The sequence below is a fragment of the Stylophora pistillata genome, chromosome 11, assembly GCF_964205215.1.
Source record: "Stylophora pistillata chromosome 11, jaStyPist1.2, whole genome shotgun sequence".
Lineage (NCBI taxonomy): Eukaryota > Metazoa > Cnidaria > Anthozoa > Scleractinia > Pocilloporidae > Stylophora > Stylophora pistillata.
The window spans coordinates 23,912,437-23,939,689 of NC_142529.1; the positions used below are offsets into that span (position 1 = coordinate 23,912,437).

The 27,253-nt window shown below is 37.8% G+C and overlaps 1 protein-coding gene, 1 long non-coding RNA gene and 1 pseudogene across 3 annotated transcripts; 1 reads left to right on the forward strand and 2 right to left on the reverse strand.

The window, feature by feature from the left end:
• Nucleotides 1-189: 189 nt before the first annotated feature.
• On the forward strand, nt 190-26,951 carry LOC148720721 (cation channel sperm-associated auxiliary subunit theta-like; annotated as a pseudogene).
• On the reverse strand, nt 1,115-7,439 carry LOC148720722 (uncharacterized). 2 transcript variants are annotated; one of them, XR_015993428.1, is made up of 2 exons: nt 2,019-2,284; nt 1,115-1,896 (listed from the first exon to the last, which is right to left on the reverse strand). XR_015993428.1 is itself a non-coding variant. In XM_088739429.1 (2 exons), the coding sequence occupies exons 1-2, from the start codon at nt 7,417-7,419 to the stop codon at nt 1,872-1,874; spliced, it is 5,145 nt and encodes a 1,714-aa protein (XP_088595555.1). In that variant the 5' UTR covers nt 7,420-7,439; the 3' UTR covers nt 1,115-1,871. The 2 variants fall into 2 exon arrangements, 1 of the variants encoding a protein (XP_088595555.1); XM_088739429.1 differs by lacking the exon at nt 2,019-2,284 and adding an exon at nt 2,300-7,439.
• Nucleotides 12,109-23,476, reverse strand: LOC148720723 (uncharacterized). Its single transcript, XR_015992975.1, has 6 exons — nt 23,366-23,476; nt 21,952-21,993; nt 20,524-20,594; nt 14,520-14,567; nt 13,081-13,134; nt 12,109-12,159 (listed from the first exon to the last, which is right to left on the reverse strand). It is a non-coding gene; the product is annotated as an uncharacterized LOC148720723 (long non-coding RNA).
• Nucleotides 26,952-27,253: the final 302 nt, after the last annotated feature.

Here is a 27,253-nt window from a genome sequence, read left to right on the forward strand (position 1 = left end):
AGAGGGACTGCACAGACTACCAGCAGCTAATTTGCGAACTTTCAGTTTAAAACGCTTTAAAAAGGTTAAACTCGGAATGCAACGCGAAAGACAACGTCTTGCATCTTGTAGCTTTGTTACTAATGCGCGCGAGAACTGACGTCACAAAGCTCGTATGAGGTTATTGTAGCGAGTTGGGACGAGGTGAAATACTCTAAACGGCAACAGCAACGATGGGTTTAAAAAAGGCGCTGAAAGCGCTTGAAATCCTTGAGAAGCCAGAAGCCATATTTAACCGGAGGTTTCAGTGTAACCCATATTATCCGTTTAAAATGGTTGAAGGAAACAGTAAGTGAAATTAGCGTTTATCCCTCTGAAAGTGCGAGTGTAAGAATCGGTAAGCTGGCTTAAATAGGGCTGAAAATACCTCACCTGCAGAACTTTAGATTAAGCTTGGTGCATTAACTCAAAGTGTGATGTAAAGATCCAATATACTCTCAGCTCTTTCTTATCCTTTTCCGTTTTTCTTTTTTTGTGTGTATGTTTTGTTTTGTTTGGTTTTTTTTTTTTTTTTTTATGTACAACGTTAAGAGCCTATTTATGCAATCAAAATTACCGGTTAGCAACTTAGTTTTGCAAGGAGGACGAACGCAGTTTTGTAACTGACTCTCGCTTCCTTTGTTCATTACTTATTTACGGTAGTATGCAACGGGTATTTTTTTTCTTTTCGATCAACGATTGGTTTTCCTGTTTATGGAAGAGACAATAGGAATAACTTTTCTTCAAGGGTAAAAACCATTCCGGGATGTGTAATGACTTTTTTTATTGTGCCTTGTGATTGATGTAGAAATCACTGGTTTCATTTGACAAAAAATTGTTACTTCTCTCAACTTGATCGACCTCATCTATTTGATCGTGCCAAATTAGCCAGCTGCAACTGATTCAAAGTTTTTATCAATTGGCAGAGTTCGTTCTTATTCTGAGTAGAAAACGATTTTACATTGGAACACTAACGGCTTTCGTTTCCATGGTTACACTGATTGCTTGGGGAATTGTACTGGAGGCCAATGTAAGTTTGTTTAGGTAATGAAGGAAAGCTAATCGAATATCTACGAAAGCAAAGAAGAAAGAGGTATAAGTTTACTGAAATCCTGCTTTTATTTACGAAAAAAAATCGATCACTTCAAACATCTCATCGATAACTTATGCATAGTTAAAAAGAGATGATCCAATCGATCAGCTAAAATGGAGAATAATTCCTTGTAAATATCAATCGTATGTTTCTTGCATTTTTGACCCTAGTAAAACTTAGTTGAAAATATCCAACTCTTTTGTCTGTTCTCTATTTTTTTACGAGCCTGTTGGACATGATGGGTCGATTTTTTTAACGTTAACTGATAAATTCTTCAATAACTTCTTTCTCACTATTACCAAAGGTAATTAAATTAGCTCAAACCTTGCCAACTTGAAGGAAAAAATTGAATTATGACTCCGATTAAAAAAATTTAAGATTAAATTCAATTTGCCAAGTCTTTTCCGGACGAGCCTTCGGCTAGACTATCTACAAATGTCCCATTAAAAGCTTTTTTCTTCATTTATACCAACTGAAGGTCAAGCGGCAGCATCTGGATAAAAATGCATCTTAGCTTTCGTTAAAAAAATAGAAAAAATACCAATCACTTAAGTTACATAAGTCAGATTATGTAACCACTGCAGCCTAACTGCTTAACTACTGTCTTGGGAGAAGCATTTTATGAAAAGAAAAATTATAATTCCTTTTGAAATTCAATTTTAGAGACTAATTGTACGTTATATACAAATGTTAAACCGTTCATGATCAGCAAAAGAATTAACCAAAAGCTCTGCTGAATGTTCCCTTTAAGCTTCATTCTTCATTCCTTTTCCAATTCGTCCTTCCTAAACCAACAAAAAGAAACAGGCATAAAATAAACAAAACAAAAAATCTGTAGATCTATAATGAATAAGAAGTAATTAGATCAAAAGTACTTTTGCAAAAATTCTTTAGCCAAAATCATTACCAAACCGTCATCTTCGGACGAAAGTTTTAAATGGTCATTCTGATAGTGTTAAAACGTTCACGTCCCATGTCTCAATCAACTCAATTTCCTTAAACGTTATTTGGCACTCTCGAGTCAATCTATTTCGCTTTCGTCATCTACACAAGAGTAAAAAGATTTTTTTAACATTTCAATAATCAAAGCGTACACGCCTACACACAGGTTATAGCTGGTCATCTTAGCTTAAACCGCCTTCTGTAGGTGGTGAAATGCTGGTGGTATTACTTGGGAATATAACTAACCTTTCTTCCTTAAAGTTAAATGTCACGTTGTCTCCAATCAGCATGAACGGAGCCCACTGGGAAACTTTGGTATAGCCGATGTTCCTCAGCCACTTCATGGCCTGGTGAAGACATTCACTGGCACTAAATCCGTCCACTAGGTGTCTGTAGAAACGTCTCATGAACTGCTCCGTTGCTTCGTCCTCTATGGCCCACAGTGTCACCAGCACTGAACGTGCACCGGATGCCAAAAAAGCGCGAGCGATTCCAATGATTCCCTCGACTTTGATCTCTCCACGCCCACTGTGACAGCAGCTGAGCACTACAAGCTTGGCTCTTAGTTTAACTTGTGAAATATCAGAGATCCTCAAAAGGTAGTCTTCTTCTCGGATATTACTCGTAACAGGGCTAGGGGAAAGGGCAATCTCGCCTCTGTCGGCATTACCATGAGCAGCAATATGAATCAGACTCACTGAACTAATTTCTTGAAGTATCGCCTCTCTTGTCGCACGCTCTCCTAACAATGGCTGAACACCCAGCAGTTGTCCGATCATCTCTGCTTCCTTTTCCGCACAGGCCAGTGGTTTAAAGTCATGGATTTTTCCTCTGTAATGTGCACTGCCCACCTTGGGATTTCCCACAACCAGTACACCAGTCTGACTGTGATAATCCACTGGGCAGTCCTGAATGAGCCTTAAAGTCGACAGAGAAGGGACGATGCGAAGCCTGAAGGTCTCTGATAAATACTTTCCGCCTGGTTGGTCGCGTAAGGCTGCAAATGGGACCCGATACAAGCTACGTTCGGGAACAATGATGATTTCTGGCTCGGTGAGTAGTTCGGCCACTGGAGCGATTATCAGTTTGGAACATACAGAAAGCATTGTTTCAGTGTCTTTGGCTTGATCGCCTCTCAAATCTGCTTCGCTTTCACTTAATATCGGCATGGTTTCGTTACAAGACTGATCCTCGAACTTCTGTGAGGGTAAAACGCCAAAGCCGCGGATGCTTTTGTTGAAATAACTATTCAAATCAAAACTACCCTCAGCCATGAGAGTTTCGTCGTCGACCTTTTCGGATTGTCGAAACACGGTGTCACCATTTGCTTTCAAAACCCAGAGAGAAACAATTCGACTGCTATACGTTATGTAGAGGAACACAGAGTTATGTTCTTTGTTCACGATCTCTTCCATCCCAGACCATGACTTTGGATCAGCAGAGATGTGATTTTCAACGGATAAGTTTCGTGCCATCAAGTCTGTTAAGCATCTAGCCCGTCGAAGCTCCTCGACATAAAGCGCATCTCGAAGATTTCCCGTAGAACATAGCAATTCACTGAGCAACTCGTAAGCCGAGGCTCCGTGAGTTTCTAAAAGACCTTGTTGAAACTGTTCATTTCCATGTTGAAAATCTCGCAGTTTTTCATATTTAGAAATACACTGATAAAGATGCGAAAGTGCTTCCGAGATCCTTGATTGCTTTATCCTCAGGGTCGACAGCAAGAGTAGGTAGTGAACCTCACCGCGTATTTCTCCGACATCAAAAATTATCACGCGGGCTTTCTCAAGGTATTCGTCGGCTTTGTCATATTTGCCACTACGTAGGAAGAATCCTGCTAAGCTTTGGTAGCTATCTCCTATCAGCGATCTGTTGCCAATTTTAATGCCGATAGCAAGTCGCTTCTCGTAATATTTTTTGGCCATCACGTGATCATTAAGGTAATCAGACACTCGGCCGAGGATCCCCAATGCATCTGCTTGACGTTCTTGGTATCCAATTTCTGAGGTAATAGAAAGTGCTTTCTCGCCATATTCTTTAGCTTTCGAATATTTTCTGAGCCCAAGATAAGTAAATCCAACCCTCAAAAAATATCGTAATTGTTCTGATTTCCTGCCAGATACTACTGCGATGGCGAGTGCTTTCTCGTTATACTCCTTAGCCTTCTGATCCTCATCGAGCATTCCAAACATATTTTCTAGGCTTAAGAAGCTTGTTGCCTCTTTGCTCTTACCACTAATTTCCATGCTGATGGCAAATGCTTTATCGTAATATTCTTTGGCCTTTTGATATTCACCGAGTGAGCTTGACACCTTTCCTAGGTTTCCGATGCAGCATTCTTCTCCTTCCTTATCACCAATTTCCATGCAGATGGCAAGTGCTTTCTCCAAATATTCTCTCGCCTTCTTATATTCACCGAGTGAGCTTAACTCAGCTCCTATCTTTCCGATGCATCTTGCTTCTTTTCCCTTATCACCAATTTCCATGCTGATGGCAAGTGCTTTCTCATAATATTCACTGGCCTTCTGATATTCACCCAGTGAGCTTAAAACAGTTCCCAGCTTTCCGATGCATGTTGCTTCTCCTTCCTTATCACCAATTTCCATGCTGATGGCAAGTGCTTTCTCGATATATTCTCTGGCCTTCTGATTTTCACCTAGTAAGCTTAACACATCTCCTAGGTTTTCGATCCATCTTACTTCTCCTTCCTTATCACCAATTTTCATGGTGATGGCAAGTGCTTTCTCGTAATATTCTCTGGCCTTCTGATATTCACCAAGTAAGCTTAACACAGTTCCTAGGTTTCCGATGCATCTTGCTACTCCTTTCTTATCACTAATATCCATGCTGATGGCAAGTGCTTTCTCGTAATATTCTCTGGCCTTTTGATAGTCACCGAGTGATCTTAACACAGCTCCTAGGTTTTTCATGCATCCTGCTTCTCCTTCCTTATCATCAATTTCCATGCTGATGGCAAGTGCTTTCTCGAGATATTCTCTGGCCTTCTGATATTCACCGAGTGATCTTGACACATTTCCTAGGTTTCCGATGCATCTTACTTCTCCTTCCTTATCACCAATTTCCATGTTGATGGCAAGTGCTTTCTCGTAATATTCTCTGGCCGTCTGATATTCACCGAGTGAGCTTAACACATTTCCTATTTTTTCCATGCATCTTGCTTCTCCTTCCTTATCACCAATTTTCACGCTGATGGCAAGTGCTTTCTCGTAATACTCTCTGGCCTTCTGATATTCACCGAGTGAGCTTAACACAGCTCCTAGGTTTCCGATGCGTGTTGCTTCTCCTTCCTTATCACCAATTTCCATGCTGATGGCAAGTGCTTTCTCGTGATATTCTCTGGCCTTCTGATATTCACCGAGTGAGCTTAACACAGTTCCTAGGTTTCCGCTGCGTGTTGCTTCTCCTTCCTTATCACCAATTTCCATGCTGATGGCAAGTGCTTTCTCGTGATATTCTCTGGCCTTCTGATATTCACCGAGTGAGCTTAACACAGTTCCTAGGTTTCCGATGCATGTTGCTTCTCGTTCCTTATCACCAATTTCCACGTTGATGGCAAGTGCTTTCTCGTAATATTCTCTGGCCTTCTGATATTCACCGAGTGAGTGTAACACATTTCCTAGGTTTCCGATGCATGTTGCTTCTCCTTCCTTATCACCAATTTCCATGCTGATGGCAAGTGCGTTCTCGATATATTCTCTGGCCTTCTGAAATTCACCGAGTGAGCTTAACACAGTTCCTAGGTTTCCGATGCATCTTGCTACTCCTTTCTTATCACTAATATCCATGCTGATGGCAAGTGCTTTCTCGTAATATTCTCTGGCCTTTTGATAGTCACCGAGTGATCTTAACACAGCTCCTAGGTTTTCCATGCATCCTGCTTCTCCTTCCTTATCATCAATTTCCATGCTGATGGCAAGTGCTTTCTCGAGATATTCTCTGGCCTTCTGATATTCACCGAGTGATCTTGACACATTTCCTAGGTTTCCGATGCATCTTACTTCTCCTTCCTTATCACCAATTTCCATGCTGATGGCAAATGCTTTCTCGTAATATTCTCTGGCCTTCTGATATTCACCGAGTGATCTTGACACATTTCCTAGGTTTCCGATGCATCTTACTTCTCCTTCCTTATCACCAATTTCCATGCTGATGGCAAGTGCTTTCTCGTAATATTCTCTGGCCTTCTGATATTCACCGAGTGAGCTTAACACAGTTCCTAGGTTTCCGATGCGTGTTGCTTCTCCTTCCTTATCACCAATTTCCATGCTGATGGCAAGTGCTTTCTCGTGATATTCTCTGGCCTTCTGATATTCACCGAGTGAGCTTAACACAGTTCCTAGGTTTCCGATGCATGTTGCTTCTCCTTCCTTATCACCAATTTCCACGTTGATGGCAAGTGCTTTCTCGTAATATTCTCTGGCCTTTTGATAGTCACCGAGTGATCTTAACACAGCTCCTAGGTTTTCCATGCATCCTGCTTCTCCTTCCTCATCATCAATTTCCATGCTGATGGCAAGTGCTTTCTCGAGATATTCTCTGGCCTTCTGATATTCACCGAGTGATCTTGACACATTTCCTAGGTTTCCGATGCATCTTACTTCTCCTTCCTTATAACCAATTTCCATGCTGATGGCAAGTGCTTTCTCGTAATATTCTCTGGCCTTCTGATATTCACCGAGTGAGCTTAACACAGTTCCTAGGTTTCCGATGCATGTTGCTTCTCCTTCCTTATCACCAATTTCCATGCTGATGGCAAGTGCTTTCTCGTGATATTCTCTGGCCTTCTGATATTCACCGAGTGAGCTTAACACAGTTCCTAGGTTTCCGATGCATGTTGCTTCTCGTTCCTTATCACCAATTTCCACGTTGATGGCAAGTGCTTTCTCGTAATATTCTCTGGCCTTCTGATATTCACCGAGTGAGCTTAACACATTTCCTAGGTTTCCGATGCATGTTGCTTCTCCTTCCTTATCACCAATTTCCACGTTGATGGCAAGTGCTTTCTCGTAATATTCTCTGGCCTTTTGATAGTCACCGAGTGATCTTAACACAGCTCCTAGGTTTTCCATGCATCCTGCTTTTCCTTCCTTATCATCAATTTCCATGCTGATGGCAAGTGCTTTCTCATAATATTCACTGGCCTTCTGATATTCACCCAGTGAGCTTAAAACAGTTCCCAGCTTTCCGATGCATGTTGCTTCTCCTTCCTTATCACCAATTTCCATGCTGATGGCAAGTGCTTTCTCGATATATTCTCTGGCCTTCTGATTTTCACCTAGTAAGCTTAACACATCTCCTAGGTTTTCGATCCATCTTACTTCTCCTTCCTTATCACCAATTTTCATGGTGATGGCAAGTGCTTTCTCGTAATATTCTCTGGCCTTCTGATATTCACCAAGTAAGCTTAACACAGTTCCTAAGTTTCCGATGCAATTGCTACTCCTTTCTTATCACTAATATCCATGCTGATGGCAAGTGCTTTCTCGTAATATTCTCTGGCCTTTTGATAGTCACCGAGTGATCTTAACACAGCTCCTAGGTTTTTCATGCATCCTGCTTCTCCTTCCTTATCATCAATTTCCATGCTGATGGCAAGTGCTTTCTCGAGATATTCTCTGGCCTTCTGATATTCACCGAGTGATCTTCACACATTTCCTAGGTTTCCGATGCATCTTACTTCTCCTTCCTTATCACCAATTTCCATGTTGATGGCAAGTGCTTTCTCGTAATATTCTCTGGCCGTCTGATATTCACCGAGTGAGCTTAACACATTTCCTATTTTTTCCATGCATCTTGCTTCTCCTTCCTTATCACCAATTTTCACGCTGATGGCAAGTGCTTTCTCGTAATACTCTCTGGCCTTCTGATATTCACCGAGTGAGCTTAACACAGCTCCTAGGTTTCCGATGCGTGTTGCTTCTCCTTCCTTATCACCAATTTCCATGCTGATGGCAAGTGCTTTCTCGTGATATTCTCTGGCCTTCTGATATTCACCGAGTGAGCTTAACACAGTTCCTAGGTTTCCGCTGCGTGTTGCTTCTCCTTCCTTATCACCAATTTCCATGCTGATGGCAAGTGCTTTCTCGTGATATTCTCTGGCCTTCTGATATTCACCGAGTGAGCTTAACACAGTTCCTAGGTTTCCGATGCATGTTGCTTCTCGTTCCTTATCACCAATTTCCACGTTGATGGCAAGTGCTTTCTCGTAATATTCTCTGGCCTTCTGATATTCACCGAGTGAGTGTAACACATTTCCTAGGTTTCCGATGCATGTTGCTTCTCCTTCCTTATCACCAATTTCCATGCTGATGGCAAGTGCGTTCTCGATATATTCTCTGGCCTTCTGAAATTCACCGAGTGAGCTTAACACAGTTCCTAGGTTTCCGATGCATCTTGCTACTCCTTTCTTATCACTAATATCCATGCTGATGGCAAGTGCTTTCTCGTAATATTCTCTGGCCTTTTGATAGTCACCGAGTGATCTTAACACAGCTCCTAGGTTTTCCATGCATCCTGCTTCTCCTTCCTTATCATCAATTTCCATGCTGATGGCAAGTGCTTTCTCGAGATATTCTCTGGCCTTCTGATATTCACCGAGTGATCTTGACACATTTCCTAGGTTTCCGATGCATCTTACTTCTCCTTCCTTATCACCAATTTCCATGCTGATGGCAAATGCTTTCTCGTAATATTCGCTGGCCTTCTGATATTCACCGAGTGATCTTGACACATTTCCTAGGTTTCCGATGCATCTTACTTCTCCTTCCTTATCACCAATTTCCATGCTGATGGCAAGTGCTTTCTCGTAATATTCTCTGGCCTTCTGATATTCACCGAGTGAGCTTAACACAGTTCCTAGGTTTCCGATGCGTGTTGCTTCTCCTTCCTTATCACCAATTTCCATGCTGATGGCAAGTGCTTTCTCGTGATATTCTCTGGCCTTCTGATATTCACCGAGTGAGCTTAACACAGTTCCTAGGTTTCCGATGCATGTTGCTTCTCCTTCCTTATCACCAATTTCCACGTTGATGGCAAGTGCTTTCTCGTAATATTCTCTGGCCTTTTGATAGTCACCGAGTGATCTTAACACAGCTCCTAGGTTTTCCATGCATCCTGCTTCTCCTTCCTCATCATCAATTTCCATGCTGATGGCAAGTGCTTTCTCGAGATATTCTCTGGCCTTCTGATATTCACCGAGTGATCTTGACACATTTCCTAGGTTTCCGATGCATCTTACTTCTCCTTCCTTATAACCAATTTCCATGCTGATGGCAAGTGCTTTCTCGTAATATTCTCTGGCCTTCTGATATTCACCGAGTGAGCTTAACACAGTTCCTAGGTTTCCGATGCATGTTGCTTCTCCTTCCTTATCACCAATTTCCATGCTGATGGCAAGTGCTTTCTCGTGATATTCTCTGGCCTTCTGATATTCACCGAGTGAGCTTAACACAGTTCCTAGGTTTCCGATGCATGTTGCTTCTCGTTCCTTATCACCAATTTCCACGTTGATGGCAAGTGCTTTCTCGTAATATTCTCTGGCCTTCTGATATTCACCGAGTGAGCTTAACACATTTCCTAGGTTTCCGATGCATGTTGGTTCTCCTTCCTTATCACCAATTTCCACGTTGATGGCAAGTGCTTTCTCGTAATATTCTCTGGCCTTTTGATAGTCACCGAGTGATCTTAACACAGCTCCTAGGTTTTCCATGCATCCTGCTTTTCCTTCCTTATCATCAATTTCCATGCTGATGGCAAGTGCTTTCTCGCAATATTCTTTCGCCTTCCAATATTTATGAAGTGAATACAAAAGACTTCCCGCTCGATTATAAGCATTGGCCTCTAATTTTCTTTGTCCAGTTGCTTTCAAGATTCTTATTGCGCTCTCAAAAAGTTCTTTCGCCTCTTCCACCTTTCTTTGCCTGCTAGTTACGATTGCCAGTTCTAGCATAAACCTCCCTTCTAGTTTGGTTTCACCAAAATCGTGGAACACGAAAAGAAGTTTCCTGTTGCATCTTTCTGCGTTTTCGTCATCAGACGCGTCGAGATATGCTTTGTACATTATATGATTGATTTCTACATAAAACTCTCTGGGGATTGGATCCTCCATACCCACTGCCGAATTTTTTAATAAAAGCAAACATTCCTTGCATAACTCAATTGCTTGTAGATAACGGTTAGTGTTTAGAAGAAACTCGGCAACAACAACACCTACATGGATGGTGTGTATGACTTTATTCATGTTCTTCATTACGGCTTTTCTCGTGCGTATGTCGGAGGATGGACTCTGTGTGAGAAATTTGAGAATAATTGAGTAACAAGAACTTCAAGGGATTTTTTAAGTTGAAGTGTTTTTTTACCTTTTAATTTGACTTAATTAAAAGATTGTGATCTGTATAAATAAGTAATAATTAATGAAAATATGTGACCTCCGGTGTTTCAGGACGCCATCGTCAACGTTACTGAAAAATGAAGTCAGCCTAGTTATATCGCTGTTTATGGATTGTCGATTGAGTAGAATGGACGAAAATTTACAAATTTTACTGGCATTTTCTTCCGGCTCCTTGGTTCTTTTATCATTATAGCTATTCAATTGATAACAGTAACACTTTCGCTCAAACCTGTTATAGCCACGGTAGTTAAATTGTTTCGTCGCTTTCTTCCCCATTATCAGTATAAATATTTCTAATCTTATTTCATGTAGTCTCAGGTTTGTCTTCTCTTGTTTTGTTGTTGTTTACTTTTTGATCGATTCCATAGGTTTTTTTTACTGACTAATTATATTTCTCGGGTTTACGCTCATTAGAGACAGGTTCAGACAGTTTAATTTTGGTCACGAGAAACCTCGTGACAAGTACAGCTTTCAATTGGTGACAACTCCTTGGACATGCTCTGAAATTATATTGCGTGACAATGCAAGAGGAAACATCGGCCTTAATAAAACAAAACGGTCAAAACAAAGTTCATAGTCAACAAATCGATTTTGGAAAAACCAAGACATCACGATATAGTTATTATGAGTTCCTCTGCAGATTGAATCTGATTCCAAATTTACTCAACCTGATTCTATCTTTCATCTATTTGATACATGCTTCTTCGCGAGCTCGAGGTAAACGTGAATCAACATAAACATCTCGCGTTCCTGTTCACGCGCCTGAGAAGCTGTCACTTGAGTTTTGGAAAAAATTGAAACAAAATTGTATAAGATAGGAAGAATAGGTTTCAATTCATCAGGCTCCTAGATTTGATCTGCCATATGTCCGATCCAACAGTCCTTTCAGTTGAGGCTGTGCCTCACATGTAGTGGCTAACCTTCGCACGCATGCCACTCCGGCGTCAGACATTTGCCAGAGTCATGCTTTTAATCCCGAGGTCCCAAGGGTCTAATGCACCTGGGATTTAAATTACAGCTCGCTGGCATGCGTTACAGCCTGTGGCATGCGTGAGAAGATGGCTCCCGGATGCGTTTGCAGAGGTGCGTTGGCATGCGTTACAGATCTGTGGGATGCGTGAGAAGATGCCTGTTTGCTACGTTTGCAGAGGTGAGTCACATCTCTAGGGGACTGGCCCGAAGAATGCAATATTGTAATCAAAACATAGTTTTATTTTCCTTTTGATAATCATTTCCTGACGGAAAATTGATTTAAACCGTCAGTATCCGAACAAGATTATTTGTGGGTCCGAATTTACTTTCAAGTCCTAATCTTTAATTCTCCCTTTTGGCTGCTATAACTGTTCATGTGAATTTAGTAATGAGGATCTAGTAATGCTCGCAAACTGATCAGTTTAATATATTTTCTTCACCCGTTGGATGCATGATCTATTGATATAGTAGAGAGATATTAAATGTTAATCAAATCTGGCAGTTTGAAAGTTCACTTGCAATCGTGACATTGATGTGAAAGTATCATAATCTATAGAGGTCTACGAAGATCCCTAAAAAACGGTTTAATTAACGGAATAAAAAACCAATGGTGTAAAATGTAAATGTTTCATAACAGAACATAACAGAAATAATGAATCAAAAATCGTACTCACCTTCAAACTCCTCCAAAGCTTATCGACCACCAGTGAATCAAATCATATCACTGAAAAATGAAAATAGGTAACCATTAGCTACTCAGAACCATCAACTACGGAGTATTTTATAATTTTGGAGGCATAAAGACGCCGTTTTCAGTGGCTGATGAAACCGAGGGAGAAAACTGAAATGATATCTGTCTTACATAAGAATATTACAAAAATCTAGAGACCAAAAGAAGTATAAACCTGACCGATTAAAAAAAAAAATTTAAAAAGTCTCTGTTGAACAAAATACGAGGACCTGTTGCAAGTTTCAGAATATTTGTTTTTATATCGTTTCCGACTTTGAGGTTTTTAAGTGAGACAGAAAATGTTTGTTTCCATTTGCAGGTATGACACAGAAAGTTTGATTTGCGTTCGTTATTCAACATGTTTTTGCTTGTATGATCGTTTTAAAATGCCTGCTCTTTTTATCTAGCCGATCTTGTTTTTTCTGTAGTGCAAGAATTATTATGACCTGTCAATATTTTTTAAATCAATTTCGGCAATCGAACGTCCTCAAATAAGTTTTCAACCGGCGAAAAAAAATGTAAAATGACGGGAAAGGGTCACGCCATGAAGCTGATAGCTTGATCGATTCTCATTACCTTTTTATTAGATTTTCCTTTGACATTGTATGGAGAACATACTTGTTAATCACTTTGGGAGTGAGATAGTTATTTTTTTATATCTTGAAGCGTTTAATCATCGATGTTACTCTTTTGCGGTATCATTTGTACATGGTCACACCTAAAATTATAAAAGTTATTTATATTTGTTTAAGTTGATGTAGGCCTGTAAATGGACAGTAAATAAGATCATGAAATTTGTATATCATCCGAATTCTTCGCCGCTTTTTTTTTATATTGACTACTCTTGATATCGAACTGGAAGGTAATTGTACATAAAACTTTGGAAAGATATCACGAATGAGAAATCGTACGTACCCTCAAACTCAGCACCAAAACTATTCCTCACCCAAACCAATCAAATCGCAACCGCTGGAAAATGTAAACAAAGTTAAATTATGCAGAACCATCTCAAAGGCACATGTTTTATCTTTGGAGACATGAGCAAGCCGCGTTTAGTGTTTTAATACTATGACTGGGGAAACCGAAGGAAAAATAGTTTCAGCAATACTTTCCATACAAAGAAATTATAATGCAGACTTCTAAGAATGGATAGAATACAAACCTTACCTGCTTAAAACAGAAAAAAAAAAGAAGTCGAGCGTTCTCCTTGTGCATTAATAAGGTTTTATTTTGTATTCTTTCAGAGGAAAAATGTTTTAAAAAAAAATTTCGCTTTCAGCGTATGACACATGCTAATTTTGGGCTTTTTACACTTCAGATTTGTGCCCCTTAAATAAAATGAGTTACGCAGCAGTCTCATTTTGACATTGAATACGACGATCAACAAGAGTGTGAAATATTCAATCGATCACGGTTCTGCTGCAGCGTAAAAAGTCTTCTTTTATTAGTCTTCACAACCTTATAGAAAGATGTCAAATCTAAATCCGACAATCTTTTCTCAAGGGCGAGAACAGAACTAGAAATAACCACGCCATAGCCATCACCAGTATTTCCCTTTTTTTTTCATTTACTTCTGAAAATTTCGCTGGATTTTCATTCATTTCAAATGAAGTGTTTTTTTTCTCAAGATTTTGAATCTGGAAATGCTTTGTCAATAATTTCTGATATTTTTGGATTGAAGTTTGTTTCGATTCGACTCCCCTTTAGATGTCCGCTACTATAGCTAATTCAAGCTACCTTACAAGTGGCACTGGTTATCAATTACTCACTGTTTATTCAACAAATGTTTAGCTTAGTTCTACCAACAAATGAGATTTAAGCTTCGTAGCATTTATTGCTCGAGTGAACCGCAGAATCTAGGAGTGAAATATGGTTTCGAGCCTTAAGTGCTCTTAAAGCTCAAGTATTTAGTTCTCAATTACAGCTGCTGTACAATTCCTTGCAAAATATTAAATAGAATTTGGTATAATCTCACTGTTACCTTTTAAAGCTGATATGATGAGCTGTTCTCATTCGTTGGGTACAGTATGAAAAAACGTAAAGAGAATTGAATTTTTGATCACAAATACTAACAACAGAGTCACTGTATTTGTGATACCTTAAGGCATGTATTTCATCAAGGATGTAATTCTTTCGAAATGTCATCAAAACATGTTCACAAATAAAAGTTTCACTCTTTAGAACTTCGTCACTAAAACAATCTATTTTTGCACCAATTGACGAGCACCTGTAGAAGGGAAGCTCAAGGGAGTGATACTAAATGTGTTCCTATTTTAATATCTTAGAACTGTTCGTGTAATAACAATTAGCGGAAAATATGCAAGACCTGATTACATGTAACATATTGTACTTACCCTCGGCCTCTAAAACTTTTCCCGCACCAAGGATTCAAATTACAACTACTGGAAAACGAAGAAAAGAGCGGAAGATTAGTTATACAGAGTCATCATTTATATTTGAAGACGTGCCGGTGTATTTTAAGTGTCCTGCTGATCGTGTGACTGGCAGTAAAACGAATTGCTTGAAAATGAAACAAGTCGGCGCGCAAAATAACTAACATATCTATGATGAGAAAACAGAAAGAATCTAACAAGTAAAGATAAAAAAAGATTTTTTTTTTGTAAACACTGGTTACCACCGAAGAAAAGTCGTTCAAATTGTAATGGTCATGTTTTTTTTTTTTTTTTTTCAAATAGTATTCGCTGGGTTAAATTTATCGGCCACGCGTGACATTTGTAGACACTTTGGTAACAACTTGATCGTTCAACTTAGTTGTAACACAACAAGTAATGTGGAGTGAAAAATCCCGAGGATTTGCGGGTATAAAACTTATTCAAATAAAACAGAAGTAAAATAAAAGCCGACGTGTCGTCTTTAAAATATCTGCTACTTCACACTGCACTGTTAGCGAATTTATCTGTTGGTGGAATCTGATTCTAGGCGATTCAACATCAATATGTCTGATTAAAGCGAATCAATTGCAAAGTGATCGTGTCGTGTTACATGTGATGTCACGCGACTCGTTTCAGCAGAACATACTAATGACTGGCCTTTGATATTTCACAATCAAAAGAATAAAACAAAAAAATGATTTTTTTTTTTCGGTGAAAAATTCCTTTCTTATGAAGCATGAGATTCTACGAAATAATTCTGCTCGACTGGGCTTCTTAGATTTAATGTTATTTATCCCCTATATCAGTCGGTATAGAACTGTAATCACAGCACAGTTTGTCGGATTAGAGTGTTCCGTTCAGTTGGACAATAGTAAGAGGCCAATCGTGAATTAAACCAACGCTTTTAGATGCGAAATTATTCGAATGGAGCCGTGGAATCCGAGTATTCAGGGTCTTTATTGAGCCTTTGACTTTCAAGCCCTTATTCGTAATTATCCCTTTCGGCTGCAGTACTTTCCTTTTGAAATGGTAAGAAGAATTTGGTTATTAACGCTCTTAAGCTAAACAGTTTTTTTTTAAATCTTTAGACATGAACACGCCGTTGTTAGCGAAACCGAAGGAACAAACTGAAATATCTATCCTATAGAGAAGTACTACAAAAATCTAGAGACCAAAGAAAATGTAACTCTGACCTGTTGAAAACAGAAATAAAAAAATTCTCGGTTGAATGAAATTGGGGGACTTATCGCAAGTTTAAAGGAGTTTATTCTTATATCATTCTCTAATCTGGGGTTTTTAGAAAAACGAAAATTATCTTTTTTTCAGCTCCCGGTATGACACATACAGCTAAATTTTTCTTTGTTATTCTACATATTTCAGCAATTCTTGAATTTTTTTTTTTTTTTTTTATGAACGTTTGTAAAATGCCTGCTCTATTTGATAATGTAAAAACAATAATAATCTTTAGACAGGGTGCGTTTTCACAAAAATGGTTTTCAGAACAGCCCTGTAAAAAAGTAGGTTAAAAAAGTAAAATAAAAGAACAAATTACGAACAAAACTGCACTTTCTTTTTAAACAATAGAATTGATTTAGTTCCCTGAATTTCTGGATTTGTCAGGCCAATTTACTTTTCTGTAACGCAAGAACTATAGCAACCTGTGAATAAATTTTCAACTTAATTTCGGCAATCGAACGCTCTTCAAAAGAGTTTTCAAACGGCGGAAGAGAATGTGAAATGGCGAGAAAGGGTCACGCCATCAAGTCGATTCTTATAACCTCTTGTTAGATTTCCTTTTTACACTGTATTGAGAATATGCTTGTTAATCACTTGGGCACAAAATTGCTATATTATTTGAAATCTTGAAGCGTTTAATCATTGATTTAAATATAAAAAAGTCAGTTGCAGTTTTATTCGTACATGATCACACCTGAGATTATGAAAGTATTTATATTTGCATCAGTTGACGTAGGCCCATAAATGGGCAGTTGAAGTAGGTCATGAAATTTATATTTTCTTATCTTGACTAATCTTGATATTGCAAAACTGGAAGGAAACTGTACCAAAAACATTTCAAAGATATCATGAATGAGAAATTGTGCGTGCCCTCAAACTCCTGTAAAATGTTTTTTCAGTACCAAAACTCTTTTTTCACGCAAATCAATCAAATCGTAACTGCTGAAAAATGAAAACAAAGTTAGCTTTAATTATGCATAACCATCTCAAAAGCACGTGTTTTATCTTTGGAGACACGTGCAAGCCGCATATAGTTTTTTGATGCTAGGACTGGAGAAACCGAAGGAATAATAATTCCAACGGTACTTTCCATACAAAGAAAATATAATGCAGACTTCAAAAGACTGGATATAATATAAACTTTACCTACTTAAAACAGAAAAAAGAAGCCGAGAGTTCTCACTGTGAATGTTTTATTTTGTATTCTTTCCGAGAAAAAAATGTTTTGGAAAAAAACTTTCGCTTTCAGAGTATGACACATGCTAATTTTATGCTTTTTACACTTCAGATTTGCACCCCTTAAATAAAAAATGATGAGTCACATAGCCGTCTCATTTTAACGCTGAATACTGACTATCAAAAGGAAAATTAAATATTGAACTGATCACGATTCCGCTCAGAGCAGAAAATCTACTTTAAAGTTATGAAGGCTTCACAACCTTATAAAAAGATGTCAAATCTAAATCCGACAATCTTTTCTCAAGGAAGAAAACAGAACGAGAAATAGCCTCGCCATACCCATCAAACTTTATTTTCCATTTTTTCATTTTTGGCTTCTGAGAAATTCGCTGGATGTTCATTTGTTTTATTTGTCTCGTTTTCTGCACACCATTTGGAACTTTGGAAATGTCACTAATTTCTAATACTTTTGGATTCAAGTTTGTTTCCATTCGACTCTCCTCTAGATGTCCGCCACTAAAGCCGATTAAATCTACCTTACAAACGACAATTGTGAATTACTCAAAGTTCATTTGACAAATGTTTCGCTTAGTTCGACCAACAAATCAGATTTAAGCTTCGTAACATTTATAGCTCGAGTTAACCTCAGAATCTGGGATTGAAATGTCTTTTTGAGCCTTAAGTCCTCTTAAAGCTCGAGTGTTTAGTTCTCACTTACAGCTGCTGTACAATTCTTTGTAAAATAGTAAGGAGAATTTGGTATAATCTTACCGTTACCTTTTAAAGCTGATATGATGAGGTGTCTTCGTTCGTTGGGTATTGTATGAAAATCGCCGAAAGAATTAATTTTTTTGATCACAAATGCTAATGAGAGAGTCACTGCATTTGCGATACCTTGTGGCATTTCATCAAGGATGTAATTCCTGCGAAATGTCATCAAAACATATTTACAAACGAAAGTTTCACCCTCTAGAACTTCGTTACTGAAAGAATCTATTTTTGCACCAACTGACGAAGACAGTGCAAAAACGAAGCTCGAGGGAATGATACTGAATATGTTCTTATTTTGATATCTTACAACTGTAGTATTAGCGGAAAATATATGCAAGACCTGATTATGTATAACAAATCGTATTTACCCTCAGACTCCTCTAAAACTTTTTCCTACAACCACTGGAAAATGAAAATAAGAGAAGATTTGTTATACAGAGTCATCGTTTATCTTTGAAAACATTCCGGTGTATTTTAACTGTCTTGACTGTGTGACTTGCAGTGAAATGAATTGCTTCCAAATGCAACAAATCTTTGAGCGCAAAATATCTAATAAATGTAACTAGCTATAATGAGAATTCAGCTAGAACTCTACCAAGTAAACGTGAAAAAAGGTTGGACTTTTATTTTATATCTCTGTTTACCACCGAGAAAAATTTGTTCGAGTTAGAGCGGTCATCTTTTTTTTAAACAGTATTCTCTCAGTCAAATTTGCCGTCCATGCGTGACATTTTTAGACACTTTAATAACAACTCGATCGTTCAACGCAGTCGTCATACAACAATTAATGTGAAGTGATAAAGCACAAGGATATGTTGGTAAAAACTTAATCAAATAAAACAGATGTAAAATAAAAGCTGACGTGTCGTCGTTGAAAAATTCGCTATTTCACGCTGCATTGGAACTCCGGTCTGTTATCGAATCTGATTCGATGCGAATAAACAACACGGTAAAATTCTTTTATATTAAGCATAGATTAAACAAAATGATACCACTCCGCTGGGCTTCTTAAATTTAATGCTATTGATCAGCTATATCAGTCGCTTTAGTGTTTTTAGAAAGTATTTTTTGGAAACTTTTAGAGTTTCACAGTACGTTGACGTGTTGTCGTTGAAATATCCGCTACTTCACGCTGCATTGAACGAGAATTCCCTTGTCAATCGATTCTAATTCTATGCGAATAAATAACACGGTAAAAATTCCTTTGGAGATTAAACAAGATAATGCCACTCCGCCGACCATCTTAAATTTAATGTTATTTATCCGCCATATCAGTCGCATTGGTGTTAAAATGAAGTTTTAAGAAATGTAATCACAGCACAATATGTCAGATTAGAGTGTTCCCTTCAGTTGGTCGACAGTGACAAGCCAATCGTCAATTAAAGCAAAGCTGTATGGTACAAAATTATTCAAATGAAGCCGTGGAATCCGAGTATTCAATATCTGTATTGAGCCTGTTACATTCAAGCCCCGATTCGTAATTCTACCTTTCGGCTGCAGTATCCTTTTGAAAAGGCAATGAGAATTTGGTAATTGACGCTCTCAAGCTAAAAAGTTTCTTTGATCACCCAGGTACTGGTTACTGTTGAGATATTACGTGTTAATCAACTCTTTGAGTTAAACTAAGTAAATTTTATGGGCCACCTATGGCTTACGTCGTTCCATTCGAAAATTATCCTATAGCATTATTGAAATAATCAACACTTTTGTATGTCTTCAATACTGCAAAATTTTAATCGAAACTTGGTTTTTCTATAGATTTCTGGGTCCGTTCCATAATAATTCCCTGACAGAAAATTTGATTTCAGCCGTCAACATCCGAACAAGTTTATTTGTTGGTCAAAATTAACTTCAAAGTCCTAATCTTTAATTTTGGATGAAAACAGAAAATTAATAGGTGACCAGTAGCTACTCAGAACCATTAGCTTCGGCATAGCTTATATCTTTAAAGACATAAACATGCCGCTTTTAGTGACCGATGAAAACCGAAGGAAAAAACCAAATGATATCATTCTTTACTGTCCTACATAAAAGTATTACATAAGTCTAGAGACCAAACAAATTATCATCCTGACCGATTAAAAACAGAACTAAAAAAATTCTCGGTTGAATAAAACTCGGGGACTTATCGCAAGTTTAAAGGAGTTCATTTTTGTATCATTCTCGAGTTTGGGGTTTTTAGGAAAACGGAAAATATTTCTTTCCAGCTCACGGTATGAAACATAAAGCTAAATTTGTGTTCATTATTCTACCTTTCTTAGCAGTTCTTGAATTTTTGTACTAGTATGCACGTTTGTGAAATGCCTGCTGTATTTGTCAAGCCAATTTATTTTTCTGTAGCGCAAGAACTATAAGGACCTGTTAATACATTTTCAATCTGATTACGGCAATCAAACGTTCTTCAAATTTGAAACTGCGAAAGAGAATGTAAAATGGCGAGAAAGGGTCACACCGTCAAGCCGATTCTCATAACCTTTGTTGGATTTTCTTTTCCCACTGTATTGAGAATATGCTTGTTAACCACTTGGGCGTAAAATAGCAATTTTTTGTACATCTTGAAGCGTTTAATCATCGTTGTAATTCTTTTGCAGTATCATTTGTACATGATGCCACCTAAAATTATGAAAGTATCTATATTTGTATCAGTTGAAGTAGGCCCATAAATAGGCAGTTAAATTAGATCATGAAATTTGTAATTTCTCATGTTGACTAATTCTAGAAGGAAATTAATTGTACATAAAACGTTTGAAAGATTTCACGAATGAGAAATCGTGCGTACCTTCAAACTCCTGGGAAATGTTTTTTCAGCACCAAAACTCTTTTTTACGCGGACCAATTAAATCGCGACCGCTGAAAAATGAAAACAAAGTTAGCATTAATTATGCAGAACCATCACAAAGGCACATGTTTTATCTTTGGAGACCTGAGCAGGCCGCATTTAGTTTATTGATGCTATGACTGGAGAAACCGAAGGAAAAATAATTTCAGCGATACTTTCCATACCAAGAAAATATAATGCAGGCATCTAAGGAGTGGATAGATAATAAACCTTACCTGCTTAAAACAGAAACAAGAAATCGAGGGTTGTCACTGTGAATTAGTGGGGCTTTATTTTGCATCCTTTCGGAGAAAAAATGTTTTCAAAAAGAACTTTCGCTTTTGGCGTATGACATGCTAATTTTGTGCTTTTTACACTTCACATTTGCACCCCTTAAATAAAAATGATGAGTCATGTAGCCGTCTAATTTTAACGCTGGATACGACGATAAACAAGAAAATGAAACATTGAATCGATCACGGTTCCCCTGAAGCGGAGAAAATCTTCTTTAAGGTGTTAAAGGCTTCACAACCTTATAAAAAGATGTCAAATGCAAATCCAATAATCTTTTCTCAAGGACAAGAACAGAATGAGAAATAGCCGCGCCATACCAATCACACTAGATTTCTCATTTTTCATTTTTGGCTTTTAAGAATTTCGCTGGATTTTCATTTATTTCACATGATGCGTTTTCTGCACAATATTGTGAGCTTTGGAAATGTTTTGTCACTAATTTCTAATATTTTTGGACTCAAGTTTGTTTCGATTCGACTCTCCTTTAGATGCCTGCTACTATGGCCGATTAAATCTACCTTACAACCGACAGTTGTGAATTACTCACAGTTTATTTAACAAATGTTTCGCTTAGTTCGACTAAAAATCAGCTTTAAGCTTCGCAACATTTAATGCTCGAGTTTAACCTCAGAATCTAGGAGTAAAATGTGGTTTCGCGTCTTAACTGCTCTTTAAGCTCGAGTGTTTTAATTCTCACTTACAGCTGCTGGACAACTCCTTATCAAACATTAAGGAGAATTTGGTATAATCTCACCGTTACCCTTTAAAGGTGATATGATGAGCTATTCTTATTCGTTGGGTATTTTGTGCAAATCGTAAATATAATTTATTTTTTTATCATAAATGCTAATGAGAGAGTCGCTCTATTTGTAATATCTTTCATTGTAGCATTTCGTCAAGGATGCAATTTCAGCGAAGTGTCATCAAAACATGTTCACAAATAAAAGTTTCACTCTTTAGAACTTCGTCACTGAAAGAATCTATTTTTTCACCAATTGACCTGTAGAAAGGAATCCTATTTTGATATCCTACAACTGTAGTAACAATTAGCGGAAAATATACAAGACCTGATTATGTATAACAAATGGTACTTACCCTCAGACTCCTCTAGAACTTTTCCCACACTAGGGCTTCAAACTACAACCAATGGAAAATGAAAACAAGAAAATATTAGTTATGCAGAGTCATCATTTATATTTGAGGACGTGCCGGTGTATTTTAAATGTCCTGATTGTGTGACTGGCAGAGAAACGAATTGCTTGAAAATGAAATAAATCTTTAGGCGCAAAATAACTAAAACATCTATGATGAGAAGACAGAACGAACTCTAACGAATAATCATGAAAAAGACTCGACCTTTATTCTACATTATTATTTACCACCGGAAGAAAGTCGTTAAGTTATAGTGGTGATCTTTTTTTTTAAACAGTATTCGCTCTCGGGTTAAATTTGTCGGCCACGCGTGACACTTGTACACTCTTTGATAACAACTCGATCGTGTTAATGTGGGGTGACAAATCACAAGAATATGTTGGTATAAAACGTAATTAAATCAAATAAAACTGAAATGAAAGCTGACGTGTTGTCGTTGAAAAATCTGCTACTTCACGCCACATTTAGCAAGAACTCCGACCTCTGTTAATCGAATCTGATTCTGTGCGATTTAACAAAACGGTAAAAACTCCTTTGAATGAAGCATGAGATTAAAAAAAATAATGCTACTCAGCTGGGCTTCGTAGATTTAAAATAATTTGGATGTAACAACAAAGTTGAAATGGTAAATTGGCCACCGTAACGATTACAAAAGCTGACGTTTCGAGCGTTAGCCCTTTCGTCGGAACGAAGGGCTAACGCTCGAAACGTCAGCTTTTGTAATCGTTACGGTGGCCAATTTATCATTTCAACTTTGTTGATATATCCAAATTATTTCTTTACTCCCACCGACGCAGCCCCAAACAGTTTCTTTCGAAACTCTCAGCCTTTATTCATTCGTAGATTTAAAGTTGCGTATCCGCTATATCAGTCGGTATAGAACTGCAATCACAGCACAGTTTGTCGGATTAGAGTGCTCCGTTCAGTTAGACAATGGAACAGGCCAATCGTAAATTAAACCAAATCTTTTTGATACAAATTATTAGAGTAGAGCCGTGGAATCCGAGCGTTTGGTGTCTTTATTGAGCCTTTTACATTCAAGCCCGGATTGGTAATTCTCTTCTTCGGCTACAGTACTCTCCTTTCGAAATATTAGAGATATTGTATGTAAATTAACTCTTGGAGCTAAATTCAGTACATTTGATGTGGCACAATAATTCTTACGTCTTTCCATTAGAGCTGAAAATCATCATATAGCATTTGAGTTACAAGAACAAAGCTATTGAAATAATGTTCTCGGCTTGTCTTTGAAAAGGTAACTATAAAAGGCAGTCAGAGAAATGGAAGTATATATTATAACGCTGGAGTGACACCGAACATTATGTGTAACGTATTATGACTTATAAATCGTACTTACCTTAAAATCCTCAAAAACTTTTTTTTACAAGTAAATCACACCACGTCCGGTAGGAGATGAAACCAAGTTTGATTTGTCTTTGAGTTAGACATTTGAGAGTTTTTGAGGCAGAAAGATTTCGTTGTGTTTTTATGCTATGACTAACGAAACTGAAAGCTAGAAAATGAAATGATATTTTCTGCATAACAATTGTAATGCTCTTATCTACAATAGGAGAAAAATAAACCTGATCGATAAATCAGAAAACAAATGGTCATCTAACCTAAGTTTATTGGACTTAATTGTTGGACTATAAACTCAAAATCATTCTAAAAGGTGAGGTCTTTTTTTTCATAAATGTTTCTTTTTGGGGTAATTTTAAAACAGCGGCTAGCATGATTCTAAAGATGACAGTATTATATCATAATATATATTTTTGTTCATAAAATGAAACATTTCGCTTCTCGACTTACTCATATGACTTATGGAACTTAGTTCATGCACTTTTTTCTACAGCCTTTCATCTCATTGAATTTGATAGGTTACATAACAGTTTTTTTTTTAACGCATAAACATAAGGATTTAATTTTAGGTCATTATGATTGTGATTATTTTTAAATGCAGCGAGCAAATTTCATTTTGATTGAATCTTCATCTATTGCTCTTAAGCTCTACCGCTTGACCTATGAAAAGATTTCGATGAAAGCTACATAAGATAGATTTTCCAAACTGAGTTTAGAAGATGAGTAGGCGATATCTTTTCTAAAATTCTCTTGCAGTTGGGTGATCATATAACATATCCTTCTCAATGTTTATGTACACTGTCCAAGCGACAGGTGATGAGAATTAGAAGTTTATTATGTTAAATGATACTTTGTTTCGATAGAGCACCAGACCCTGACGAAAAGCCAACAAACAAATTTAAAGTCTTTATAAAACAGATTTAGCTTCTATATCTGGGGAGTGAGAGAGTTTGAATGTCTTTTTGATCGCACTCCTTTAGATAACAATTAATCGCGGACGTAATTCACTGATTTACCAAGGCATTAACATCAATGGGAAATTCACTTACAAGAGCGGTAGTAAAAATATTCGGCAACTATACAGGAATTTACATTACTAAAATGTTTACTCTCCAAATACTAATATTCTCATGTCTCACCCGTTTCTAGCAATAATGATGTTATTTCTCATCCTTGTGGGTGTTATATCAGCTATCTTGGCATGGGAAAACAGAGGACACCGCACATGCGTGTGAGACGGAGAGCGTGCGCAGTACATGTGTGTAGTTGGAGAACATTCTGTGGAGAATTGCAACTTCCATAACCTTTATATTAGACTTAAAGCAGAAAAGCACGGTAAGAAGCAGAGAAGTTTCAAGTTGAATTAGTTCTACGTATGATGGACGATCCTCGCAGTAGATAGCGCTATTTGAGCAATAGCGAAATTCAGACCTGAAAAAAATCAGGCCTGTACGGGACTCGAACCACTGACCTCTGCGATACTAGTGCAGCGCTCTAACCAATTGAGCTAACAAGCCAACTGAGAGCAGGCCGTTAAGTTGATTCGTAATGAACCCGTGAAAGTGATAAATGAGATAGAATAAATATATGAAAATCATATATTTTGAACTGCGGTATTATATGATTTTCATATATTTATTCTATCTCATTTATAACTTTCACGGGTTCATTACGAATCAACTTAACGGCCTGCTCTCAGTTGGCTTGTTAGCTCAATTGGTTAGAGCGCTGCACTAGTATCGCAGAGGTCAGTGGTTCGAGTCCCGTACAGGCCTGATTTTTTTCAGGTCTGAATTTCGCTATTGCTCAAATAGCGCTATCTACTGCGAGGATCGTCCATCATACGTATCAAATACCGCAGTTCAAAATATATGATTTTCATATATTTATTCTATCTGAATTAGTTCTGTTGTTATATTTGTGGAACACTTGATCAAATTGGGCCTACTTCGGAGAAATCCACCCTAACTGTAGTCGCTTTCTGTCTGACGAGTGTAAAATCGAATTCAAGCCCAACGGCGTAATGAGTATTGTGAACGAGAAAGCGTCCACACTTCACCTTTTCTCATTCAGTTATTTTGCTTCCCTCTGTAATCTTTTTGCTCGGTCTTTGAACCACCCTCTCTAGATTTTTCCAAAACTGGGACGCGTTTTTGGACAGGCCCTTGTAGTCACGCATTTGCTTGAGATTGATCTTGGTTAGGCAGTAAGACAATGTTGTTTGCTGTTCACGCAGTCGTAGTCCCAGGACCACCCTTTCTGGTCACGCACCCATCCTCTTCACGGAGTCACCTGCGTTGCTTGATCCATTCAATTTAGACTATTGTGTTATAATTTCTCTCCTAGGGGCGGGTGAAATGTACTATTATGTCGTCTTTAACGGATTCCACGTGACGGAACAAAAAGATCACATCTTATTCCAAAAATGATAAGGCAAGTGATTCAGTTAAATTTTAAGAATTTCTCTTGGTTGTAGCTGTCAACCAATCTTCGTCTTTTATCGCTAATTTACGTCTTGATATCATGTTAACGTAGAAACCAACAGGCTGAGCGATCAGGCTTGATATGAATTGATTGTCTCCTGACAAAGAATCAATGAAAACTCATCTCAGCTGAAAATGGAATAAAGTATTGATAACTGTCACATATGTGATAGTTCCTTTTTTTACATGATAGTTGCAACATAAGAGCAAGTGGATTTCATTGTCTCGAGTGTATCGCCATTCGAGTGAAAACAACAAACACGTCACCGTAGCTGTTTGCGCTTCAGTTTAGTTTAGTTCTCTCACAACGGATAGGATTTTTTCTCGATAAAATAACCCAAGTATTTCTGTCCCTCAAGATTTTCTCTCACAGTTAAACTCGTGGATTTTACTGTTTAGAGTATATTACAGATCGAGTGAAAATAACTTTTTTTATGAGATTAAAGATGATAATGAAAGAGAATACATCCATTCCTTTGATAATGACCTGGGTAATTATTCTGATACAAGCTCAACGAATATTTTTTTAAAGGGATATTTTCGGCGATCACTTTAGCCGCTTTGTCGCTTTCTATTCTTTTCTTCAGAAACTGCGTGTTCTGGCAAAGAGGCTCGCGGAAAATCTTAATCTCAACTATTTTGATGTGAAAGCCAGCTGAAGGGACCGTATCTTTTTTTGTCATCACGTGAATTTTTGATGATTTTGTGATGATGTTCTCAAAGCAAATGATATTGATAGAGGAAATATCACTGCAGTGACATACACAACAACCTTGACAACCTTAGGGGAAGTAATCACTTAACTCTGACATCCTTATGTTTCCTTTCTTATAATCCTTAACACAGCCTTAACTTATGGCAGATGTCATTCGACACCGTCCTGTGGTTGATGACCCAAGTGCTAATAACAGCAGATTCAATGTTGGCTACCCTGTGTAATCCACCTTAAATCATGACATTCTGATCTCATCTCCTGATTGATTTAAATCTGATAAATTACTCAATCTAATTTTAACAAAACGTTCAACTTTCTTTTGATGTGTAATTTCAAGGAAGTACCATATTCTTTTGGTAAACTAAGCAAATTGAAATAAAGCAAGATTATTTCTTCTGGACAAACAACGTGTAAAACGATGGTATGGAAAGAATAAGCAAGAGGGAAAAAGTTTTGAATTTCCAACGGGGAATCCAACCCCAAACCTCTAGATTTCGCGCTCTAATGCTCTCCGAGTGAGCCATAGAGATCCTTTAGTGAACCGGACAATTACATGGTTTCTTCTGCAACACGTGTCCTGCGAACCGCAAGGATCAGCAATGTAGATTGCGTCATGTGTGCAAATAAAGATAAGAAAAGGGGTTGAGTTTGACCTTGGGAGTAAGGGAGAAAAAGATGTTTCTCGAAA